Source organism: Toxorhynchites rutilus, chromosome 3 (genome assembly GCF_029784135.1).
Source record: "Toxorhynchites rutilus septentrionalis strain SRP chromosome 3, ASM2978413v1, whole genome shotgun sequence".
Taxonomy (NCBI): domain Eukaryota; kingdom Metazoa; phylum Arthropoda; class Insecta; order Diptera; family Culicidae; genus Toxorhynchites; species Toxorhynchites rutilus.
In genome coordinates this window covers 228881704-228908728 of record NC_073746.1, presented here as the reverse complement: position 1 = coordinate 228908728, position 27025 = coordinate 228881704, and the positions used below count along the sequence as shown (strand labels likewise).

The following is a 27025-nucleotide window of genomic DNA, read 5'->3' as shown; positions in this document are numbered from 1 at the left end:
TTTGAGAACACGCCATAGCTTGTGCCAGCGATCGCGTTTTTAGACGAGATTTGATTTCTATTTTCTGGCAACCCGGCAGCCGATAATGATCATGAGATTCAGTACCGAGTCAGCTAAGCCGACTCAGTTCCACTTTGTAAGCAGATCAGAGCAGTGATGAAGCTCGATAGGGAATATTGTATCCTGTGAAAAAGTTATATGTAGAGAAATAAAATACTTACCTGTTTGTACATACTCACTTGGAAGTTGCTGGAATTCGACATTCGTGCGCTGCTGTTTGTCTCCCTCGCTGTTCACCGTCGCTGCTGCTGCTGAAGAACCTGAAAAGGAAAAACGTTTCACTTACCTGCGGCTTCTGCTACTACGAAGTGAGCTGTAAAAAATAACACAACGTAGGACTACATTGGTAAACGCCAACATAAAACTGGTGCCGTGACCAGGATCGTCGATACCGTCAGGGATCCTGCATCCATAGAAACACGTGGGACGATCCATCGGGCGCTGCCATCTTGTTCCCGCCATACCGGCGGTCGACTATTGTTCATTCGGACATTCCTATTGTCTACTGTGAGCCAGTGACAATCGCCATTGTATTTCGGCCATCCAGCGCTATCACATTTGGAGTACAAGGTGCTAGCAAATCACGCTATTCCGCCATTGCATCTCAGCCGTTCGTTGGTGGTCCTGAAAGTATCGACGCTTCTTGTAATTGAGATATCAGCACAGCAGATTGGAGGATAGTATCCAGTTAACGAGAACTTTCATCATCCAGTCGGGCGTGGACACGTTACGACGCATATCTTTATAAAATTCAAGGCATTATTTGGCCTTGGAACTGGTGAGTACCATTCCAAGTAGCTTAACCTTCGCTATCCAGGTCTACCGTGGTCTTTTCGATCGACAGATTCCTCGTCTCCCGCCATCGCGAATCGTTCGCCATTGTCAACTCTCAAGATGGCGCTTCCACAGCACGTGGTGTTGGCTTCAAGGAGGACTACCATGATGGATGCTCTGGGTCGGGCAGAGGAATTTATACACTACGACGAACAACGAGACCAAGCACAGGTGCCAATTCGACTTGAATACCTCAACAACATGTGGGCTACTCTGGAGGAGGTGCAGGCGCAACTGGAGGATCTTGAGCAGACTGAGGAGGGTAGGCAAATCAACCGTGAAATTCGTGCCGACTTTGAGCCTCGACTGTTCAGAATTAAAGCTGATTTGAGCTCTAAATTAAATGTTATTCACCAAGCTTCTCGCATCCCTGAATCTAGCTCGCATGCTTCCGCTCTCTCTGGGTTGAAATTGCCAACGATCTCCCTTCCAGAATTTAACGGAGATTACATGCAGTGGTTAGGGTTTCACGACACTTTTCTGGCATTAATCCATTCGAACTCCGACGTTTCCGCTATCCAAAAGTTCCACTATTTAAGAGCGGCACTGAAGGGTGAGGCGGCACAGCTGATTGAATCAATCGCAATCAGCTCCGCGAACTATAATTTGGCTTGGCAAACTCTTGTCGACAGATACGCTAATGAATACCTCTTGAAGAAGAGGCACCTTCAAGCTCTTTTTGACATCCACTCGGCGAAGAAGGAAACAGCTGCATCATTACATGCGCTGGTGGACGAATTCCAACGACACACCAAGGTCTTGTGTCAATTAGGAGAACCGACGAATTATTGGAGCAGCATTCTCGAGCACCTCTTGTGCACGAAACTTCCCGACGACACCCTCAAAGGGTGGGAAGATCACGCATCGACCAACAACCACGCAAACTACGATTGTCTGATCGAATTCCTTCAGCGTCGAATGCGAGTTTTGGAATCGATTCTAGTGAATCATCATCAGTTAGCATCCACCTCGTCTGGGCCTTCGCCTGCTTCTAAACGACCATCTCATTTCCGCTTGTCATCGTGTGCTTCCACTTCCAACTCTGCCAATCAGTGTCCGGCATGCAACCAGGAACATCAGTTGATGAAATGTTCAAAGTTCATCCGCTTCTCTAATTCCGAACGACAACAACTCGTCTCGAATAAGCGTCTCTGTCATAATTGTCTGAAAGGTGATCACATCGCTCGTCACTGTCCGTCACATTTCAACTGCAAGCATTGCAACAAGCGTCATCACAGCTTGCTGCACTCCAACGTGGCTTTGAGGTCAAACAACGAAACATCCTCTGCTCGTACTTCCATGTCGACTCAAGCAGTGATGTCTAGTACGCGCTCTACGATAGAATTGAATCCCGCTACTTCCGCTTCAGAAACTGAAATTGCTCCCCGGGTTGTTGCCAGTGCAGCTGCTCCACAGCTTCGTGAGGATGTATTTCTTTTGACGGTATTGGTGAAGATCGTCGATGCGTACGGTCAGGACCATATAGCTCGTGCCTTGCTTGACAGCGCCTCACAGCCGAATCTCATCACCGACCGTTTAGCTCGCAGGTTGCACCTACGGAGGGACCCTGTGAATATTACTATCCAGGGGGCTGGGAATCTGTCGAAGAATATCCGAGAGTCAATTTATGCTCGGATAAAATCAAGAAATGACAAGTTCGAATGCGGCGTCGAATTTTTGTTGATGAACACCGTTACTGCAGATCTTCCAGCGCAGGACATCCCAGTGAAGGAATGGCAGATACCTGAGAACTTGGCGCTAGCAGATCCATCGTTCAACAAGTGTCAACAGATCGACATGGTTCTGGGTGCCAAGCATTTTCACTCGTTCTTCCCTAGCACCGCTCGCCTTCAGCTGGCAGAAAATCTTCCGATTCTGGTGGATAGCGTGTTCGGTTGGGTCGTCACGGGATCCGTTTGCACGATTAATCCCACCCAACATCAAGCTACTCGCGTTGTTGCAGTTTCGACGATGACCCTCGAAGAGAGCCTGGAGCGGTTTTGGAAAACCGAGGAACTGACCATCGGTGACAATTACTCCATTGAAGAGCGCCACTGTGAAACTTTCTACCAAGCTACAACGTCTAGGGATGAAACGGGTCGCTATATCGTCCGATTACCTCGAAAACCTGACTTCAGCACGATGCTAGGGGAGTCCAAAAACAGTGCTTTTCGACGATATGAGCAGCTTGAGCGACGATTGAACCGAGAGCCGATATTGAAGGAAGAGTACAACAAGTTCATGGAAGAGTACCTCTCCCTTGACCACATGCGGCTGGTCGAGACGGACGACGGAACAAGCTCTCAAACCTACTACATTCCACACCACCCTGTGATAAAGGAAGAAAGTACGACCACCAAAGTTAGGGTGGTATTCGACGGATCGGCTCGTACTTCATCCGGGTTTTCTTTAAACGAAGCCCTATGTGTTGGCCCGGTGGTACAGGAGGACCTTCTTTCAATTATCCTAAGATTTCTCACCTATCCGGTGGCTCTCGTCGGAGACATAACAAAAATGTATCGGCAAGTGCTTCAACATCCAGACGACTATCCTCTCCTGCGTATTCTGTTCCGTTTCGACAAGACTACTCCCGTTCTATCCCGTTCATATGAACTGCGGACCGTAACTTATGGGCTAGCGCCGTCTTCTTTTCTAGCCACCCGTACGCTCCAACAGCTCGCAATTGACGAAGGTCACGCATATCCATTGGCAGGTCCGTCGCTACGAAAAAACTTTTACGTTGATGATTTCATTGGAGGAGCTAACACCGTCGAGGAAGCTACCCAACTTCGGAAGGAGCTTTCCGAACTGCTCAGCAGAGGAGGTTTTGAGCTGAGGAAGTGGACCTCGAACCGTCTGGAGGTACTTCAAGGCTTAAGAGACGAGCAAATTGGAACGAAATCAAGTTTGCAGTTCAATCCCAATGAAACCATCAAAACTCTTGGGATCCGTTGGGAGCCAGAAACGGATCAACTTCGCTTCGACTCGCAAATACTACCACGTGAAGATCCCTCCACGAAACGATCGATCTTGTCCGACATCGCTAGGTTGTTCGATCCTCTCGGTTTGATTGCCCCAGTTGTTGTTCGAGCAAAGATTCTCATGCAGGAGTTGTGGTCGCTTGCCTGCGGCTGGGATGATCCGGTTCCAAACGCTATTCTGGTGAAATGGCAGCAGTTTCGGCACGAGCTACCAAAAATCGCAGTCTACAGAGTTGACCGTTACGCATTTCTCCCAGAGGCCACCGTGGAATTGCACACCTTCGCTGACGCATATACATCTGCGTATGGAGCATGTCTTTACGTTCGTTGCTCGAACGCCCTAGGAACCGTTAAAATACGTCTACTGGCTTCTAAGAGCAGAGTTGCACCCCTGAAACGGTTATCTATCGCGCGATTAGAGCTGTGTTCTTGCGTGTTAGCGGCACATCTACACCATCGTGTGAAGGAGTCCATCGGCGTAAACGTGTCGGCATCGTATTTCTGGTCGGACTCAGCGGTATGTCTGCACTGGCTTCGAGCGCCACCCAGCACATGGAAGACCTTCGTCGCTAATCGAGTCTCGGAAGTGCAACACTACACACACGAAGGAAGATGGAACCACATATCCGGAACAGAGAATCCCGCCGATCTTGTCTCTCGTGGAATGTCGATCGATGATTTCATATGTAGCGATGTTTGGAAGCATGGCCCAGCCTGGTTGGCACACCCACAGGAAGCTTGGCCGATCTCGAACACATACACCGTACCTGAAGAAGGATTAGAGGAGAAAATCGTCGTCGTTTCTGTCCAAACTACACCCAGCGTCAATTCATGATTCCTTCGATGGTCGTCGTACACCCGTTTGCTTCACGTCGTTGGTTACTGTCTCCGTTTTATTGCCAAAATTCGTGCTAAAACCCAACCATCTGCAACAACCCACGAGAATAACATCAACCCAGAAATACTTACTGTAGCAGAGCTTGCCTCTGCCAATGCGCTTCTGATCCGCTTTGCTGAACAAGATGCGTTCAAGAAAGAAATCAGAGAACTACAACGAGAAAATTCGGTTTCGAAACATTCATCCACTTGGCGCCTTCGCCCTTTTCTGGACCCAGTGGGCATTATGCGAGTTGGAGGTCGGCTCAATCTCTCTCAGCTACCCTACCAATCAAAACATCCTGCCCTCCTCCTCAAAAATCATCCATTTTCACGGCTGATTAGCGAATATTATCACCGGAAACTTCTCCACGACGGCGGGCGTCTTTTGCTCTCCGCAATGCGTGAAGATTACTGGCCACTCGATGGCAGAAACCTGGTCAAAAGTATAGTTAGGAACTGCTTTCGCTGCTCCCGCCATCGTCCTGTCCTTTTGCAGCAGCAAATAGGCCAATTGCCAGCTTCGAGGGTCCTCCAAAGTCGTCCATTCTCGGTCACAGGAGTCGACTATGCCGGTCCACTGTATCTGAAACCGATTCATAAGCGTGCCTCCCCCGCAAAAGCTTACCTGGAAGTCTTTGTATGTTTCGCCACCAAAGCTGTCCACTTAGAATTGGTGGGAGATTTGTCGACTCCAGGATTTCTAGCCGCCCTGCGCAGATTCATATCAAGACGAGGAATTCCCGCCCACATCCATTCGGATAATGGCAAAAATTTTGAGGGAGCGAAAGGAGAACTGATAGAGTTATTTGCCAGATTTCGCAGTCAAAAGGAACAGGGAGAAATAGCCTCCACATGCGCCCAGAGTGGTATAACGTGGCACTTGACACCTCCAAAGGCACCACACTTCGGTGGCCTTTGGGAAGCGGCAGTCAAAATTGCCAAAAAACATTTATTTCGCCAATTAGGAAACACTCGCCTTTCCTTTGAAGGCTATTACACTGTATTGAGCCAAATTGAAAGCGCAATGAACTCTCGTCCTCTGCTGCCCATGTCCGACGACCCAAACGACCTAGCAGCGCTGACACCGGCACATTTCCTCATCGGAACATCGTTCACCGCCCTGCCCGACCCAGACTACCAGCATCATCCAATCAGCGCTCTCGGATGTATCAAAATTGGCAGCTGCTTGTCCAACGATTCTGGAGCCACTGGAGAAAGGAGTACCTGCAGGAGATGATTCGAGACACGAAATATGCCGCCCGAAATAATGAAATCCAACCCGGGCGCATGGTGATTCTCGCTGATGAGTCGCTGCCAACAATCCGTTGGCCACTTGGTCGTATCGTCACCGTTCATCCTGGAAAGGACAATTTATTACGCGTTGTTAGCCTACGAACCGCGAAGGGAATCATCACGCGGCCAATCAACAGAATATGCCTCTTGCCGCAGCCAGACGAAGATCGAAGAAACGAAGACTTACCTGGCCTGGTACCGCAATCCACGACAGTTTTTTGAAGAAGATCGACGAGATGAGTAAACTCCAACGGGTCCTGGTTCCTGAAAAGAAATCACCTGAAAATAAGAAGAAAAAACTAGAAAATTAAGATAAATACCTACCTGTACAATGTGTTATAAAGAAAAAGTTTATTGTTTACGTTCTGTTGATAGTTCATCAAGGCGGCGGGTATGTTGATTCTGATAATTACTATAGGGAAATTTTGAGAACACGCCATAGCTTGTGCTAGCGATCGCGTTTTTAGACGAGATTTGATTTCTATTTTCTGGCAACCCGGCAGCCGATAATGATCATGAGATTCAGTACCGAGTCAGCTAAGCCGACTCAGTTCCACTTTGTAAGCAGATCAGAGCAGTGATAAAGCTCGATAGCGAATATTGTATCCTGTGAAAAAGTTATATGTAGAGAAATAAAATACTTACCTGTTTGTACATACTCACTTGGAAGTTGCTGGAATTCGACATTCGTGCGCTGCTGTTTGTCTCCCTCGCTGTTCACCGTCGCTGCTGCTGCTGAAGAACCTGAAAAGGAAAAACGTTTCACTTACCTGCGGCTTCTGCTACTACGAAGTGAGCTGTAAAAAATAACACAACGTAGGACTACATTGGTAAGCGCCAACACTACAATAAAACCATTCAACTTTTTTTTAAATTTTTATTTCTTACATAACTTTCTTCGGAATATTTTAATTATTTACCTTATTCTATTTGTCAAATCATTTTATTTGATAACAATACAGGGTAACTTTGATATAACGTACATTTAACGTACAAAATTGTACGTTATATCGAAACAAAATAAAGAACTCAGAAACGTAGCTTATATTACTTAATTGTGTTGCTGTTTGACTAAGGTTAATGGATAAATTCAACTAGAAGACGAAGCTAACCTTTCTCATGATGTTTTTCTTCGTACTGTTGATTAAAATTTGATTCATTTAGAATCCGGAATCACAAAACAGTTGTACGTCGGGATTGGTTAAAAGTACAAACCAAGCTTTAGTATCAAAATACAGATAATTCATTGTTCTTTCAGAAAAATACTGTTCAAAAAATTATTCCTTCGGACTTTGAAAATGTGTACGTTATAATGAGGGTACGCTATATCGAAGTTTCCCTGTATTGAGGGGAATGCAAAAAATACATAGTCGACTAGTTAGTGGCGGTTACCTTTTCGAATTTATGTTGTTCATAATGTAGTCTATTCTCTAAGTCAAGCCATTCAGCCATTTTTTAGGGGCGGCCAAATTGAATTTTCAAGCAGTTTTATAATGGCAGTATAATAAAGGTATGTTCCAAATTTCAGAACAAATGGTTCTGAAAATATTCAAATGTTATCAGAGAATCAACATTACTTTCGAATTTTCAGGGCATCGATGGAGTACTAACAAAGTTTTTTAGAAAAACTTAGGTCTAGTGAACTCATAACGTTGCAAGAAAACAACGTCAATCCAAAACTAATCCTACAGTGCGTTGAAATCATTGAATGAGCTATGCTTGAAATATTTATTTTGTCGATAGAATTGTGATTCAAAATGCTGAGCTATTACCCATGCATAATGCAAATTTAATGTTGTACATGTACATGTTGTATGAATATAAAGTGCCTGGAAATAAATTATGGGATAAAAATATTCCAATGTATAAACTAGTTCTCCATTACAACGTATATTAAACCCAACGATGAATTAATTAACACTGTCGAAGATATTTTGAGAATATCAACTATTAGCATCTAAAAAAATCCTAAATAAAATTACCAACTTTTGGTGACTCATCGAAGAAGGCAAAAGCATCCATCAAAGAATAACGATTTTAGAAATCACATCCGGACCCGACCGAACGATAAAGCTACAAATCTCAATCATGATAATGATTCGCGACTAGAAAACTATAACTATAAACGCCACGAGTCATCAATAATTCACTTTTAGAGCCATGGATTCATCTTTGCTAAGCCTCTCCTTCACGCTGTCCGGAGCCATCGCATATGTGGCATAGGTGGTGTGGAGCGGAGTGCTTCACCCGAAAGCCTAAATTATGTGTCTTTTATTCACACATCCCAGGTCGTAGAAGCACACATCATTTGGCACTCGGGTTCTTTCCCACTTCTCGTTCCCGCCTCAAAAGTGTGGCGTGCCATCAAATCCGACCGACCGATCGACCGCCACTAGTCTCCTTCGCGCAGGAGAGCCAGCATCGCACCTCAGCTGTGAGGGTTGACGCGGAGGCAAATCTGCGACGCGGATAAAATATTGTAATTTGATTTGACAGCAATTTCCGGTTGAAACATTATTTCTATCGCTCCGGTACACAACGTGAGAGAGTACGAAACCTGTATATGCCGAACAGGGCGAGGAAACGAAACACACAGATAGCGTGAGTTGCTCTGTGTGTCACGCGTATGCAAATAGCCAGCCCGACGTTTATGAAAGCTTTCGAGAAATGTTATGAACAGAAGTTGTTAATTGATTAAATATCTGATAATATCTCGTTTTCCTAGGCTGCTGTAGCTTGTACTTCAACTGGGTTGGGATGTTTCCGTTATTGATCACCGAATTTATTGTATATGATTTTTAAAATTTTTCCCCTCTAAACTGTTGCTTCTCAAAATTAAAGTGATTAAATATTTAAGCCACCCATCGATAAATTCAGATCGTCAGATCAGGATTGACTGTGGTGATTAATATGATCTTACTAGCTGACCCTGCAAATGTCGTTCTGCTATATACATTATTTCTAGTGAATATTTTGGTTGTCAAATAAAATATTACTCATGTATTGTGAGTGTATATGGATGTTTGAATATTTTATAAAATAATTGAATGTAATCGAAACGATTTGAACAACAGTGTGTTGGATGTTTATCCTGTCGGAAATGATAGTTTGCATTGTCATTCGATGAACAAACGTGAAACGTTCGTGACTCTTGTGTTCTATTGCAGTCTTCAGAATGCAAATCGGTGCTGATGCGCAACAAGATGTTGGTACCCAGTTGAGTTCCCACTCCTTGCGCACACATGCGCTCTGGCGAATCAGCACGCTCCGAAACACAGATGAAATGTGTGTGTGTGTGTGTGTGTGTGTGTGTGTGTGTGTGTGTGTATAGAATGAGACGCGTATCACACAAGTGAGAAGAAATGTTTAGTATCTGAGTTCTGCGCCGGGTACATTTTGCGCTGTCGTGCTTATGAATTTTGTGCTCTTCGCACCAAGATAGAATACGAGTTTTGTTTGAGCGCACGCTGATGAAAATTAAACTCCAGCGCAGCGCTGCGTTCGTTTTCTGAAGACTGTTCTATTGAGAAGAAAAATGTCACAGACGCGGAGCAATTCAGAAATATCAGTGCAATTAAGCATCTCGTCAGATCTTGTCTAGGAATCTTCCGGGTCGGTTCCAGATGCAGCAAAATTACCTCAAATACGACGAAAGTGGATATAACCTAAACACCGTTGAGGATAGATTCCTTGTGGATATCGAGGATATACATGAAGGTGTGACCGTGTATGGCGTTGCACAGTGGGAATATAGTATTCCCGAACTGTAAAATGTCAAGCGTTATCTAATCGTTATCTAAACTGCCAAGTTTTGATTGGCCTGATTCACGGTTTCCCAACACAGACATCAAAATCGATGTACCTGTGGAAATCCGCTTTGCGAATATACTTGCTAGTCGGGGGTATTTTTGTTCCCACCGAGCTTTGTTTCCCTAACACGAACTTCAAAATCAATGTGCCCGGGGGAATCCGCTTTGTCAAAACATGCAAATTGGGGTTTTTTCCCCACTGAGCTGTTTCCCTAACACGGACTTCAAAATTAATGTGCCTGAGGGAATCCGTTTGCAAATACATGCAAATACTTTGCAAATACAGATCCAATAATTAAAATACATACAAATACTTTGCAAATACGAGATCCAATAAATAAAAAAAAACCAGGCGTACTTGGAGATGACTGCGGACAAAAATTTAAAAAAAAAACACAGACAAAAAATTTTCTTAATCCGATGTATTTCATTAATGTGTTTGGTCGCTCAAAAGTAGAATAAAAATTGAAAAACATAATATATTTTTGTCGTGAATCAGAAAAATGAAATGACAAAAATCAATCTTATTTTCTGTCTCATTGATGGAAAATCAGAATGGATGATGGATTATGATGGATGAATTTATAACTGAAGAGTACTGTTCATGAATGGAAAACCAACGATACGACAGACAACTTCATTGGAGCGGATGCACCGGCCAATTTGGTAGCTCATTATTTCGGTATTGTCTTTTAATCGAGAAGTATTCACTTCGGTATGAATGAAAACTGCAGAACTCAAGATTAATATGAACATTGAATGTTTTACTCAGCTGAGGTCACATTTGCACAACTTGATTGCACTTAAGTCGTATGGATTACGAAATGTAAAAATTGCGATTCGTTCGGGTAATTCTGACTCGAGTGAGTAGTTGATCAATAGACGAATCTAGAATTCCCGATGCAATTACATTGTCGATTTCCTCAGGGCGTCGCCAAACTAAATAAATAGAAATTGTGTGGGTGAGGTAATCATCGATTTTTCCATTCAACCGAATCATTCCTGTCATTTTTTTTATTTTATTTTTTTTTGCTCTTAATGTTTTGTCCCACACTGTATTTAATATATTGTATTGAAAATATTTTTTGTTCCAAATTCCTTATCGACATTCTCCATTGAATTGCTGGTGATTATTCTTCGGTGGTTATTCTTCCATCCTAGTGAAATAAATTATCTGCGTGGACAAGAAGTTTAGAAATGCTTGAAAATGTAGAAAATAAAAGTATGTATTTTTGAATATGGATGTTCATGAGTACATTAACAGGTTCATGTGGACATTTTCTATACTTCCACCCCCCTCACCACAAGTGTGGAAATTTCGAACTCCCAACAAATCGGTCCCTATCCCTTTTCACCAAATATTGTTTGCATGGATAATGTTCTGAAATTATTTCAACGAGGAACCTAGCTTTTGAACTCTAAGTGTAAAAACGAAAAAAAAAATTAATGCTCACATACTATTCAGCAGATCCTGGAAAAGACGTCAAAAAAAAATTAGCGTCTGCTACAAATACTGTCACATTTCGCCGGGTTGGAAAGCAATGTATCTGACACGAGGATCTGCGAGCTTGTTGTCGGTAATAGCCTTCGTGCTCTCATAACCTTATATTAATAGCCCCATCAACCCATATGGTGGAATCTAATTCAATCGCAGGAGCATATTCCGGAAATATCCATCCACCGTGAATCCAACACGTGTATCCGAACATTTTCTCAGGCACTCAAAATAGCCCTTCGTGCAAATATTATAAGGAGCATTCCGAAACGTGACTAATATGAGCGGCGCATCGGTAATAAAAATAAACGTTTACCTGGTCGGCTGACGTCAATCGGAAAAGAAGGGGCTCTGACAGCCGTCGTCCGCGGAAATAGAGAGTGTGCTATTTCCGTTTCCAGCTGCATTTACCCCGTGTAAAATGTTTCTGTTATTTCGCATCATCCTGCTGTGTCGGCTGAGCGATGAAAAGGGCGGCTTCCGGAAAACTGTTGCCCCATCACATGGTAAATAGCGGGTTTTTCGTTCCCTGCCTATACACGCTCAAACCACGTTGGATTCATTGAGAAAAGCAGGTGTACGTGTGCGTGTTTGTGTTTGGCATTGATGCCGCAAACTTGAGCCCCTAGACCTACCGTTATATAAGGTAATAAACGATATCACCCGGCTAACGGACCGCCAGTTACCCGTTTTGTCAGCTGATGACGTCAATCGGAAAATCCAAAACAGGACGCGAACGATGTGAGAATATCGATTTTCCTCTCTCGAACCAAAATATTTGTATTTCTCAGTAGAACGATACACGAGAGAATTCTGGGATGTGCCGACTATTTGAGGCTCACCGAACACTGGATGACGTGACCAAATCTTGGCAAGTTTCATGCACACTCGCTGCACTGCAGTACGACTGTTGATGGGACTAATCACTGGCCAGGGTCAAGGACATCGCGACTTGTTGCTACTCGGATAGTCCCGTGCAGACACATGAACCTCATCCCGTGTGGAGACATCATATGACTCTCGATGGCTGCCGCAGTGCGCAGTTTCACTTCCTGTGAGGATGTGTGCGGGTTCTGGTGCCGGCCGTGTTTACAGTTTCATTCATAAATTCGCTCGGCTGCAATACTTTTGTTACGTCAATTCCGCTGACCACCGCTAGCATAACCCGGCTGGCTTACGCGTCCGTTCTAAGGCTGGATATTATTTTTAGCCCGTGGCAAGTATTTTCAAGAATTTTCATTATTATTCATACCATGAAAATGACTTGACTCATTATATACGGATCAACTACGTAATTGAAACTTTGCATTATGTTACCGTTGCCTTGATGAGGAGAAAAAATGGGTATTTTTTGGGTTTCATCTGTGAAGATTTTGGCCTATTCTCATTCGTCGATGACATAATTATAACTTTTTTTCAAATTACGTAGTGGAAAGTGCGGATGTGGAAGTTAGTTTATGATTTAGTTTACGTTCGAGGACATTAAAGTTGAACGTTATGATTCGATGAGTAAAATAGTTTTGACGCAGGACTACGTCTTTTATTTCTATACCGGGGTGTAAATTCAAAGTTTCGAAAACGAAAGCGTTAAGCCGGAAAACGAGATTTTGATAGCTCCTAAACAACTGAACGAAATGGTATGATAAACCCTTTATTCGAAAAATAAAATGTCTACGCGTTATATACTTGTTAGCTTTTGACCCAAAATCTTGTTTCAATAGCCTTAAAATTTATTTCAAAACAAGCTATTGAAATCACCAATTGGTATATAAGCGAGCGTCGCTCGGAAATCCACTCAGTTAGAATTGAACAGCGATTGGAGCATGTTGTCGCTTTTGTGGTGAAGCTAACTTCGTTCATCATGAAAGCGCTGATGAACGGAGTCACGAAGAGCCTGTTTGTCCACCTGAGGCCAGAGGGGAATCCATCAGAAGGACAGTGATGCTACTGAAAAGACGACCAAGAAAGTACCAGCATCGAAAATTGGTTCCGCTTGAGGCATCGGAGCAGCCGCCACACACACACATACACGCGCGCAACTCTTTTTGTTTGGTGGTTTATCGAGCATCGAGAAGAATCCGGAAAGATGACATCGTTGCTGCAAAATAATCTGCCAGTTCCCTTTGGAATTGAAAATTACGATCAAGCGGAAGAGTTTATTTGAATTTCTATCCATATAATACTGAGATCAAATTCATTTTGTTTTGCGAGTTTTCAATCAAGTGCAATTAACAGGTGGTTATCGAGATAGCATTAACCACTGGAGGGCATCGAGCATCGAAAAGATGTCATCGTTGCTGAAAAGTAATCTGCAGTTGACAGTAAATTACATTCAAGTGAAAAAGTTTATTTTAATGTTTTCTATTCATATAATAATGCGACCAAATACATTTTGTTCAGTAATTTTTCAATCAAGTGTCAAACATCAGTAGAATATTTTCGTATCCAATATTGGATGCATAAAATTTATAAACGGAAAATGTTTCGCATCGTTTCGCATGTTTCGTTTCGAAAGAGTTTATTTTAATGTTTCTATTCATATGATGCTGCGATCAAATTCATTTCGTTTTGTGATTTTTCAATCAAGTGCAATTATCAGGAAAGCTGCTCGTTCACCAAAAATTTCCTCAAATAAGATCCTGTGATATCTGCAAGCAATAATATAGCGAGGTTTCTAGTTTTCTAACAACCTTCAATCGTCTGGTGGGGCGGGATAAGATCATGGTGAATGGGTGGGATCTTTCTTTTCAGCCGTTCCATGCCAAACCGATAAAGTGGTTCTCAGATTTTCGTCAAAAGTGGTAATTTTGTTCTTTATCGCAAAACATTAGATCCGTATTTTTTAATTTTTTCATAAGGGTGCCCATTTCAATTTTATGGTGGTCCGAAAAATATTTTTTTTTCCACTTTTTCCCATAAATGACTTTTTTAGAAAATTCATAACATATGAACTACTGAACCGATTTAGATGATCGATGAATCAAATTGAAGCCAATGAGCTAGATTTTTATAAAAAAATGAACTTGGATTTTATTTTTGTAATTATTGATTGTAGTCGCCTTGGACTACAGTACGCTATATTATTTTATATTTTTTCTTGAAATCTGAGGATTTTTTACTTAACATATCTCGATATCAGAGATGCTATGTTTTTCGTTTTTGAGTTATTATTTTTCAACGTAAATCGATGGTTTTTCCCATTTTATCCAAAAATGATTTTTTGCAAAAATTCATAACATTTGAACTACTGAACCGATTTAGATGATCGACATATTAAAATGAAACCACCTGCTGAAACCTGCTTATTCAAATGTTCGTCCGAATTCAAAGCTTCAAGGAAATTGGTTTAACTATTTTGTGTGCTCAAATGATTCTGCGACTTTAATAATTTGTATTGTATTGTGTTGGATAAGCCGCTATTTTGCTTCATTCTACATTCAAAAATAAAAAAAAAGATGTGTAGTGTGCCGCATATTATTTGAAATAATTTTATGCGAATCGCTAGTTCATTAATTTGGATATATTAGGATTGGGAAATGTAATCCTTTATTTTTGTGTGAAATTCAAAACTATTTCTAATATGCGTCGGATTGTCCGATTTGGGTCAACTATACACCGTTTTGTTGGCAAATTTGTTGCCATTCTAAAGGTTGCTTCATAATGTCTCTATCATAGATATCTTGGTCCTTATTAGCGAAAAACCACAGGAATAGATTTTTGGATTCTTCTTTTGATCCCGATTTCTTTTCACTTTGGAAATTTTCAATGCGAGAAAAAGGTGATAATCGTTTGGCCTCGCGTTGACATGATGAAACAAAACACCTCTTCTGTTGACCAATTCTGAACGTTTCTGTCAATCACTGGCTTCAAACGATCCATTTGTTAACAGAAGAGATCGTAATTCAGTGTATTGCACTGAAAAAAAAATTAGAAAAAAAATGTTTAAACAAATGAAAGGAACAAAATCGGATGTTCAGAGATAACGAGAAAGCGTTCTACGACCACATTAGTGACGAGGAGCCCGACTACCGCGAAGGTTTGCCAGATATTAGCGATGTGACGAACTTCTGGGCTGGTATTTGGGAGACCCCAGTAGAACATCGCGACGGGCAAATGTGGTTAAGACGGGAGGAGGAGAGTTGTGGTGAAATTGGAGAGATGCCAGCTATCATCGTCGAAGAGAACGATGTCCGCGAAGCCTCGCGGTACCTGAGGAACTGGGCAGCATCGGGCCCCGATGGTTTTCAGAGCTTCTGGCACAAGAAGCTGACCGTCGCACATCTAAAGATAGCTGAGTGCTTCAACAAGGTGCTACGTGACCCACACAACCTTCCTGAATTCGCCACCCGTGGCGTCACCTTCCTCCTCCCGAAAGACAGCAACACATTGAACCCATCAAAGTACAGACCGATAACGTGCCTATCGAGCCTGTACAAGATATTAAGCAGTATCATTACCGCCAAAGTTTCTGCTCACTGCGAACAACATCACATCATCGCAGAAGAGCAGAAAGGATGCAGGAAAAATACGCATGGTTGCAAAGACCAGGCCATCATCGACGCAGCCATAGTCGGCCAGGCGGTGTATAACCAGTGGAACCTAAGCATGGCCTATATCGATTACAGGAAGGCTTATGACTCCATACCTCACTCGTTTCTCGTCCGGGTATTGGAGCTCTACAAAATTGATCCCGTCGTTGTTAGGTTCCTGCAGCATGCGACGAGGCAGTGGAGTACGTCTCTGCACCTCAGTGATGGGAAAAATGTGTTGCAGTCTAGAACGCTGCAGATAAAGAGGGGGATATTCCAAGGCGACTCTTTCAGCCCGCTTTGGTTTTGTCTGGCACTGAACCCCCTCAGTAGGACGCTCAATAGAAACGGTCATGGCTATAAAATAAGGTATGGCGACGGCGCCCACGAAGAAGTGACCCATACCTTCTACATGGATGATCTCAAGGTATACGCTGATTCACGTCAGCGTCTAGGTGTAGCTATCCGGGTTGTCGAAGAAATAAGCAGGGACATCTGCATGGAGTTCGACCTCGACAAGTGCCGCTGTGTCCATCTGCTAAAAGGGCAACTTACCGAATGCGGAGGTTACGAGGTATATGACGGCGAGTTTATAAGAGACATGGTTCGTGGCGAATCCTATAAATATCTTAGATTCCGACAGCTCACCGGGATTCGCCACTCCGACATCAAGACGGGGCTGCGAGACAAGTTCTTGAGTCGAGTGAACTGTGTCCTGAGGACTTTCCTCAACGCGGGAACAAGGTACGCGCGATCAACACATTCGCGGTTCCCCTGCTGACCTTCAATTTTGGTGTAGTCAAATGGAGCAAAACTGACCTAGAGGACCTTGAGAGGAGGATGAGGAAAGCATTTAAAGAGGCCGGAATGCACCATCCTCAATCGGCACTGGAGAGAGTTTCACTGCCACGCAAAGAAGGGGGACATGGAATAGTCGACATATCTGCACTGTGTGTTGCCCAGGTACGACAACTGCGCGAGTACTTCGCAGAAGACGCCAACCAAAACGCGCTATACCGGGCTGTCTGCGCCGCTGACAGAGGATACAGCGCTCTGCACTTGGCGCAAGCGGAGTACCAACTCAACTGCAATCTGCAGACAGTGGAGGAGAAGATTGCAGCTTGGAAGCAGAAGGCAGTGCATGGTGCCCACCCCCATCAACTGGACCGGCCACACGTCGACAAGGCCGCATCTAATCTGTGGATAACACGTGGTGAACTCTCTTCAGTAGTAGAAGCCGACATGATAGCCATCCAGGACAGGATAATGCCGACGAGAAACTGCAGGCGGTACGTCTGGCATCAAGACGTTGATGACATTTGCCGGATGTGCCATCAACCAGGTGAAAACATAGAGCACATTATGGGAGGCTGTCCCGTTTTGGCCAACGCAGCCTACACCGAGCGCCACAACAACGTGGCCCGTATTGTTCATCGACAACTGGCGCTCCAATGTGCTCTACTGGAAGACAACGTACCAAACTACCGGTACCTGCCTGCACCTGTCCTGGAAAATGACCGTTTCAAGCTGTACTGGGATCGCACTGTTCTGACCGACCTCTCGATCCACCACAACCGCCAAGATATAATGGTTTACGACAAGAGCGACCGCAAAGTCACCATCATCGATGTCGCTATTCCACTGAACCAGAATCTGGAGGAGACCCACGGTCGCAAAATCTGCAAGTACCGACCATTGGCCGTGGAGCTCAAGGAACTGTGGGGGCTAAGGGAAGTCTCAAGAATTGTTCCAGTCGTTCTCTCTGGAACTGGAATTGTCCCGAAAACACTTCTGGAAGCGCTAAATGTGTTGAACATGGAGAAGGAATTGGCCGGCATCCAAAAGTCGGTCATCCTTAGCACCTGCGCGATTGTCCGACAATTTCTCGGTCAGGACTGAAACAGCACGAGCATGCAGATACGTGCATTCCGCAGAGCCTAGTCCCCCTTTGGCATTCAGAAGCCCGGGGGCAGGTGAAAATTCTGGCTAGGTTCGCCTAGTTAAGAAGTGAGATAAGTCTGCCAAAAAAAAATTGAAAATAAATTAAATTGCACGTATTTTACTGTTGCGGTATCGGTGCAATAAACATCAATCACAATTTCAGCGGCCTGGCTTGCATTCATAAAATAAAAAGTGTGAAATGTACCGAATTTTCTTTTTGCTGACCTTCATTGTTAACACCCTGTAACTCGCAACTGAATAGGACAAACGAAAAACAACAAAATATTTTTTTAGTGAGAAATGCTACCTTTATAACGAGCCTAAACTTGAAATTGTATGATCGATATTACGTGATATATTGATCACTAAAGCTAGCCAACGAGAAGTAATAGTTAACTTTTTCCCTAACCTAATATATACATTAGAATGAAACAAATTTCAAGAATTAACGTTTTTGTAGAAGTTTCTAGTGACAACGAAACGGTCCGGTGTTTTTTTCAATTTGTAGAAGGAGCTATTTGGTGGAACGCAAATGGAACTGAAATTTCAAATTTTTCCCTTTCCTACATGTTTTTCTTGAATGACAATGTTTCCAAACTCGTGAATTTTACACTATTTACAAAACTCACAGTAAATCCAAATTCTAGAGAAACTCCGATTCGATTAGCATGCAAATGCTGCGAATAGAGTTCTTAATGATAAAACCATTTTAGAATGACAGGCTTTCTTTCTTTGGCACATTTAAAGAAAGATGTAGTTTATACCTATTGGGCATGAACGGTTGCGTGATGTAAGACTCTGATAGTGCGAAAGTTTTTTCTTAGTTTAATTCTTTTATATATTCTTTAAAAAATTCGTAAATTTTACTCATATTACATTATAAATGGAGACCCAGCGCATTTTGCATTTGGGCTTGCACCTACATCCATATAAAGTCCAACTGGTACAAAAATTAGAGCGTGGTGACCATGGAATGCGTCGGGCATACGTCGATTGGGTGAACGAACAACAGCAGCAAAATGCTGAATTTTCGCATCAAATTTTCTTCAGCGATGAGGCACATTTCGAGCTCGGTGGCTATGTGAACATCCAAAATTTCCGTATATGGTGCTCAGAAAATCCACACGTGATTGTTGAGAGGCCATTGCATCCGCCAAAAGTCACTGTTTGGTGCGCATTATGGTCTGGTGGAGTCATCGGGCCGTATTTCTTTGAAAATGAGGACGGCGAGACGGTAACTGTGAATGGTGAGCGCTATGGCCGCATGTTAACCGATTTTTTTGCCACAAATTGAAGATATGGATACGGATGACATGAGGTTTCAGCAGGACGGCGCCACGTGCTACACAACACGACCGAACATGGCCATATTGCGAATGAAATTTGAGGGACGCATAATTTCGCGTTTTGGTGATGCCAATTGGCCGTCCAGATCATGCGATTTGAACCCGCTAGACTTTTTTTTGTGGGGTTATGCGAAAGACCGTGTCTATGCCAACTCTCCGCAAACTCTTGAACATTTGAAAGACAATATTCGTGAAGTCATGACCAAGATACCGCCCCATATGTGCCGAAAAGTCATCGAAAATTACCTGTTCCGGATCAAGGTGGGCGAGGAAGCCCTAGGTGGACATTTGAATGATGTTGTATTTTACACATAATGGCATAAACCAAACTTTAATTTGAAATAAAGGTTTCATCGAAATTCGAATTCTAAGTGTGTTTTATTTCAATTTACTTTCGGAATTTAGAGTTGGAAAACCCTGTATTAACATTATTATTAAATTAATTTAACAATGTATTTTATTGTGATGTTTTTATATAAAAAATTCATAATTCGTCTTCATGTGAAATCTTTGGAAACAGTCTACAAGAGTAAATCATATGAAGTATATAATCAATACATAATATAATTATTATTATCCGTTGGGTATGATACATTTTTGCTATCGATGCAATTAGTGTGTAATTAATGCCAGCAATGTTTATCTGAAAAGATCGGCATTTCCACTTTAAAAAAAGACTTTTTTAACTTGAAATTATTCAGATGACATAAGACGCTTATGCAAACAATTATTCTGCTCTCAAAGACAGCTTCAACGTAATTCAAACTTCTCACTTTAGATGAACAAAGATTTTGACGCTTGAGGCACTTATGCGATTATTCTAATAACATGAGACATTTATGCAAACTGTAGTTCTGATACTTATGAACAATCTTTTCCATCACACCAAAGTGTTACAGTGGCTGAATTCTGCTGTTATGATTTTTGTCCCACATTCCTATACATTCAACGCACTGTGCGTTGTCTTGTGTGGGTGACTACTTTGTTTGATACTGATTACCGTTATGTATTACTCATAGAGACACCGTATTCATCCGTGTACAGGTTCACAAGACATCAAGCTTCGTTTGGGAATAGCATAAATTGATACTTGGTTGAGTAAAATATAAGATTAGCATGGTTTCTTGCTAATATCACAATTGCTCCTTTAGAGTAATCCCTTGGTTGCACTATCATTTCATATGAAAACTACATTTGAATTAAAACATAATCGGCAAAAACTGAAAACACTACTCACTATCGTTTGTGTTTGACGTGTTTGATCGTTAACAGTTTACTGTGATTGCTAGGTAAATGTTTCGTAGTTGACTATAAAACATAATCAAGTGTAATGTAATTTTCGCCCAAAAAATTACGAAATAAAGTGTCCGAAATTTGAATTCATCTGTCCGAAATTTGATTTTAGTGTCCGAAGTTTGATTCTTTTTCGTTTCATTTGAAAAACCTTTTATTCGAAATATGATTCAGAACGGTAAATACAAAATGAATTGGTGTCCGTTCCTCACGATTTAACTCGAGAACGTAGCAACGGATTTCAACAGCCAGTATCAGGTTTGATGCGTCTAGGTCTGCATCATACAATTGCGTCTAGGTCTGTAATTATACATCACGAATATAGATCATGTACAGAAAAATAATTTCTGTGGGGACTTAAGTGTTCGAAATTATTCCGGTACTTTCTGATCATAGGGTGTAGGGGAAACATAACATTTAGATTAAGACCCGCTATGATATATCGAACTGGTATGCACAAGTGTAGCCCGTAAACCTAAATCGGAAATAAGATTAATTCTAATATAGCATAACATGTAGAGACATGACTAAACAACGAGCTCGATATCATAATTAAATAAAATGTCAGTTCAATGATATATACACTAAAGATGCGAAAGGAGCGCGGAATTTCTATTTAAATAACCCTTTAAACTAGACTCATGTCGAAACTTTGGGTATAACCATCTTCCAAGGTCATCATTGCTCTATTCATTCTCTCAGTCCGAAAAAAATAGAGCGACGAAAAAACCATGACATGCATTGTATGCAAAAATGTTACTTAAAGTGTTGTGAGTGAAGTAAAGTAAAACAAGTAAAACTGAAAAATAACACACCTATTTTGTTCGCAAAATTGGTTCATTGTTTAACTATTACCACTATCTGTACCCTAGACGAAAAACAATTGCTGAATAAATTCCCCTTTAATGATATATTATCACATATCACAACAACATGGTTGCGTAATATGCATTTGAAATTTCTTGAACTCTCGTTATCTGTAGTTACGTCATTATTAGGTCATTATAGAACCCATCACTAGGGGTGCTGAAAAAATATCGAATTTAAGGGAGATCATCGGTGAACTTATTCTGCTTCCATGATGAAATACCGGGGAATCAACTGCACACGAACTGTATAATCACATTCTGGAATTACTACCATAAAACAGGATTCAGAATGTGGTTCAGCGAGATGGGCCGCATATGGAAAACGCACTAAACGAATTTCTTTTCGTAAAGCTCTCACTTTCGAAAAGAAATTCGTTTACTATTCGCTTTGTAACGAAAACTAGACCACAATCCTCTCCGATTCTTAGAAAATCGCATTGTAACACCGGGATGCAATAGTTGCCAAGCCGAAGAAACGATTTTGGGTATTTCGGTTACTGTTGAGGGTTTATTTGAAGATGTATTTTCCAACTTTTGAGTGGACAACATTTCTGACCTTCCACACCAGGCCTTCCTCAAGTTATTTTCCTGGGGGAACATTTTGTTATGCGATCCATATCCACCGCACAAAAAAGTTTGTTTTATCAAATCGTGTAGCAAATACTATTTTTTAAGCTACTAGTAGGGTTGGCAACTAGAATTTTCGAAAATCAGGAAGAATGAAAATAAAAACCTGGAAGAAATTAGGATAGCTCATATTGGGTTGTCCGGAAAGTTCGTGACGATTTTTGAGGAAACAACGCATCATATTTATAGATAGGTAAATGCATAATTTTATTCTACAATCATTTGTCATCTTTCACGTAACATAAAACTTCTATCCTCCCAAAATATGTTTGCTTTTACATCTAACACTGTTCACAGTATTTTCTATACTGTCCATAGAGTCGAAGTGTTTGCACTTGAGGGAATTTTGCTTTGCAGGAACCTGAACCTGGGGGGTCTTCGTAGCCACTTGGTTACGCGTTCGCTTACCAAGCGATCGGTCGTGAGTTTCAAACTCAGGGCCCTCAATTGACCATCTTTGTGTTGTTGTAGAATAACTACGATGTTATTTGGTTCGATTATATAAATCTCATTACATAGACTTTGAATTAAATTTTTTCTCTCGGGTAATATTACACTCTGAAACGTATTCTTTCATCAATTACTTTGCGGCTACTCCTACATACACATCGTCCTCACTAAGGTAAAGTTGCATTTTAAACTTAATCCCTTAATCGTTAAATACGTAAAAATTCTGATTTCATTAAATCATCCAGCACTGCTTTGAAAATATTAGAATAATTAGAGCGTAGTGAATATAGATCGAGATTTTCATTCTGGAAAGGCTTATTCAGTCGATTTACAGTTGGCAAAATCTTTGATAAAAAAGTTAGGTACAGCTTTGTACTAGAAGAACATTGGTAGGGATCCTAGAGTATTTATTATGGACTAGCTGACCCGGCAAAACTTAGTCCCGCCCAAATTTATTTTTCGTTATCACATTCACGTTTTCTTACTAAGCGCAGAAAATATGATAGAATGAAGACAGCCCTAAATCGGACAATTTCTTTCTCGAGTTTTGCTTCTATCAACACTTCGGAGATCCATTTTTATTTATATAGATAGAAGACGATATAGGAGAGCGTTTTATCACATTAAAATATATTTCCACTTTCGAACGAATATCTATTTCGCCATCGCAAACATCAAATGGACTAACAACGCTTGTCAATATATTGTATATTGTAGAACACATGCGAATTTAATTTTTAGAATTTTCCAATTTTCTTTCAGATTTTTCTGGAAGTTTTCAATTGTCATGTTTCGTTGAAATATGTGCATCCTTTTTATGAGACCCCCTCTTCCTTCCAAAGGAGGAAGGGGTGTCTTACCATTATAGAAACATTTCTCGTACCCAAAAACACTCATATCCCAAATTTGGCTCCATTTGCTTGATTAGTTCTCGAGTTAGGCAGAAGTTTGTGTTTCATTTGTATGGCAGCTCCCCTTTAGAAAGGTGGGAGGAGTGTTGAACCACCTTAGAAATGTTTCTCGCCCCCTAAAGCCTCCACATGCCAAATTTGGTTTCGTTTACTTGATTAGTTCTTGAAACGTATACTTCATTTGTATGGCAGTCCCCTCCTCTCAGAGAAAGGGAACGAGTGTCTATTCACCATAGAAACGTTTCGTGTCCCCTAAAACTTTTGCATGTCAAATTTGGCTCCATTTGCTTTATAAGTTTTCGAGTTATGCAGAAATTTGTCTTTCATTTGTATGGCAACTTCCCCTTATAGAGGGGGGTGGAATGTCTAACCACCGTAAAAACAATTATTGCTCCCTAAAACCTCCATATACCTAATTTTCTTTCATTTGCTTGATTAATTCTTGAGTAATGCACTAATTTTTGTTTCATTTGTATGGAATCACTCTATCTCCAAGAGCTTTTCTAAAAGTATCACGATTTTTGTATAACCCCGGATTACTTATATTCCATTTCAGTTGTTGACGTGCTCGTGCTTCCGGCACGCTTTGCGTCTTTTACATCGTTTTGACCCTCAGAGAACAATTTTTTGAACTCCGATAAACGTTGTTTCGTTCCAAGGTAGATTCACCAGATGTCACAATCAACATACGGAATTGGTTCGCGTACTTAATTTTGTTTTTCACACAAAATTTGATACAGATTGTTTGATCCATTTTTGCAATAGGCAAAAATCTAAGATGAACCAAAACACGTGTGAGAAAAGTAGTTGTCAAACATTAACTGAACATTCAAAATAGCCGTACGTGTCAGCATAAGTGAGAGACATGAATCAACATAATGTCAAAAAAAAATCTAGAACCTATTATACGTAACCCGCGTTAATTCGAAAGTCGCGATACTTTTTGAACAGATTACGTATTTTCTATCATCGTACGTAGGATTTTTTTCTAAAAATTTTTCTCAAAATGGCGACAAAAATCTAGACAAAACTATTCACCAAAATTTTATTTTTCAAAATATTAGAAAAAATCCTACGTACGATGACAGAAAATTTAGTGGAGAATCCGGGAAAAACTATTTCATCTAAATCGGATGGACCGTTCCGGAGTTAGAACTCCCACCAGTTTACAAAACATGGCTTCGAGAAAAACGCGTTTTAAATTTTGGATTCATTTATTTCGTTTATTTGACATCGTATCTTCAGTATGCAATCCCTGGACCATAAAACTGTCCTTCAACGCTTCAAAGGTGATCTTTCTGTCGCTTTTTTGTTCCCAAATTCGACTTGCCGGCTTCTCTAGCTATCTCTGAAATCCACATCTCTGCTCACTCAATTCGTTCCTCATCCGATTTTCCGCAGAAACTGTTGCACTCCAGTCCACTAATTGATTTGGAACTTCGAAGCGGAGCATTTGGCAAACCTGGGACAACAACTACAGTAAAGTAGAGAATATTTTAAGCAAGAAATTTATTGTTTTATTTTTTTTTTCTAGTTTCCATAGTGTCCTATCCCCTTGATGCGTTTATGAATGCTGTATTTTTGCTAATTGAAGTGACTTTTTGTTCGCAGTGTGTTTGTACTTGCAAAAAAGTGCAATTATTTAACATTGTTTTTTTAGCAGCAATAATCAAAATTATACCAATAGTTTTCGTCGGTTTTTTTACAGTTTGGTCGTTATTGGGTCAGCATTTTAGAAACCACAGTAAAAAGTTTGTGCTTGTGTAAAAATTACGTGCTTGGGGCTTATTGAAAAGTTATGATTCGAGTTCAAATGTGTGAAATTATGTGACACTAACTTCCTTTTTTTTTAGGTCGGCTGGATACAGGGTTCAGCCAAGTAGTTCAGAGCTTCACACCATAATAGGAGGAATAGTTATTCGTGGCACTGAATTTCAAAATCTATATCGATGACAACAACCATGACAACATTTCCATTTGCTTTGTAGGAAATATTGTTAATTTCAACAGCGATCTTATAAAGCTTATAGAGATAAGAGTGAAATTTAATGATTTATTGTAACCGAATGTACCACCGGACGGCTCGCTAATGTGGAAAGTATGCTACGAACAGTGTTCTCTGCGCTGCAGAAAGTTGTTTACGTTTTAATCAAACCTGTCTTTCTCGGCTGCTCTCGTTAGCGATCTGTTTACCTGCGGAGAAAATGTACGAGTCGAAGATGGTGTGCTATTTTTCTTACAAATATTTGCGTTAATTTTCGAAGGAAACTGTATAATTTACAAGCGATATGGGACAATAGTTACCGATCCCAGAACACCTTTGTCTCAGCGTTGGCAGCTGAACTTTCTTCACCACCAGTGCATAATATTTTCAAAACGGCGTGATTAAAGGTACCCTGCGGGATCGATACGAGATCAAATCAACCCCGGTTCTCCTCCGTCCGTCGAAAGCAGCGCAATGAAACAGGAGGAGTTTGGACAGAGTTCGTTATGAATATTGACAGCTTGATAGATTCTCCCGTTACAAAGTTGTCAAAGCTGTGACCATTAACTGGGTGCATAATAATTGATGGCCGCTGGGAGCAGATACACTTGGCCGGCAGTCTGCGGGCTCCCGGGTTTGAAAAGTCATTCGTTACGATCGTTTGAAACATGACGATTGGGAATTTTATCTTTTTTTCTTTCATTTCTTACAGGGCAAACGAGGTTAAGCAAGAGTGGAAGCGCAAATTTATGATAAACTCGCTCGTGATCTGTGAGCTTCAGTTTGCTTGGGCTGTCGATGAAGAAGGTCAGTAGGGTAAGTGGGGGCAATTTGGACCCCTTAAGGGGGTAGTACACTATGAACATCATAAAAAGTATGTGATTTTAGTGTTTTTTTTTCAACGAGAAAATAAATTACTATGATTAATCTGATATTACAGTTTTATTAGGTGTATATTACTCATCAAACAAAAAAATATATTGGTGTCAATTGGACTGTCCCCTGAATAGCCGCTACCGGTTTGTTGAACCCTTGCAGCCAAAACCTTGTAAACTGGTGGGGGTTCTACAAGCTTTTCTAGTGGACCGATTCCTCAACCAACGATTTTTTTACGTAATCTTGGATATATTTCGTATCATCGTACGTAGGAGTTTTTAAAAATATTGATTTTTGACGAAATGGCGACATTTTTTGTAAATAAATTGCGTTTTTGCCCCAAAAATCGAGACATTCACAAAAATTTTGTTTTTCAATATATAACAACATTTCAACAATACGATGACAGGAAATTTAGTGGAGAATCTGAGAAAAACTATTAAAAAAACTATAAAAAATCAAGTTGTGCCGTACTTTTAGAGATTAAGGGGAGGTCCAAATCACCCCAACTTACCCTACTATGATTTTATTACTAAGGGAACTGAAAAAGATGATTTATGAATATCGGCAAGGGTTGACATTCCAATGGCTGGTAAATGTTGACAAAAGTTTTTTTTTCTCTATTATAGTGACTTTCAACACATTTTGGCTGGTTCGTCACTTTTACTTCCATTTTTGGAAGAATGTCGGGAGTGAGAATTGAACTTGTGATCTCTGCGTGAGAGGTATGGATGTTACCACTACGCCAGATCGCCTCCACATTGACAAAAGTTGTTGCGAATGATTAATACAATGAAGTGTTAATATGAACATTAAGCTTCAGGTTCAATTTCGGAGATGCTTTTATA

The 27025-nt window shown here is 41.2% G+C and overlaps 1 protein-coding gene across 1 annotated transcript; it reads left to right on the top strand.

The window, feature by feature from the left end:
• Window positions 1-954: 954 nt before the first annotated feature.
• On the top strand, window positions 955-4710 carry LOC129773999 (uncharacterized). Its single transcript, XM_055777680.1, has one exon. The coding sequence runs from the start codon at window positions 955-957 to the stop codon at window positions 4708-4710; it is 3756 nt and encodes a 1251-aa protein (XP_055633655.1).
• The last annotated feature ends 22315 nt before the right edge of the window (window positions 4711-27025 follow it).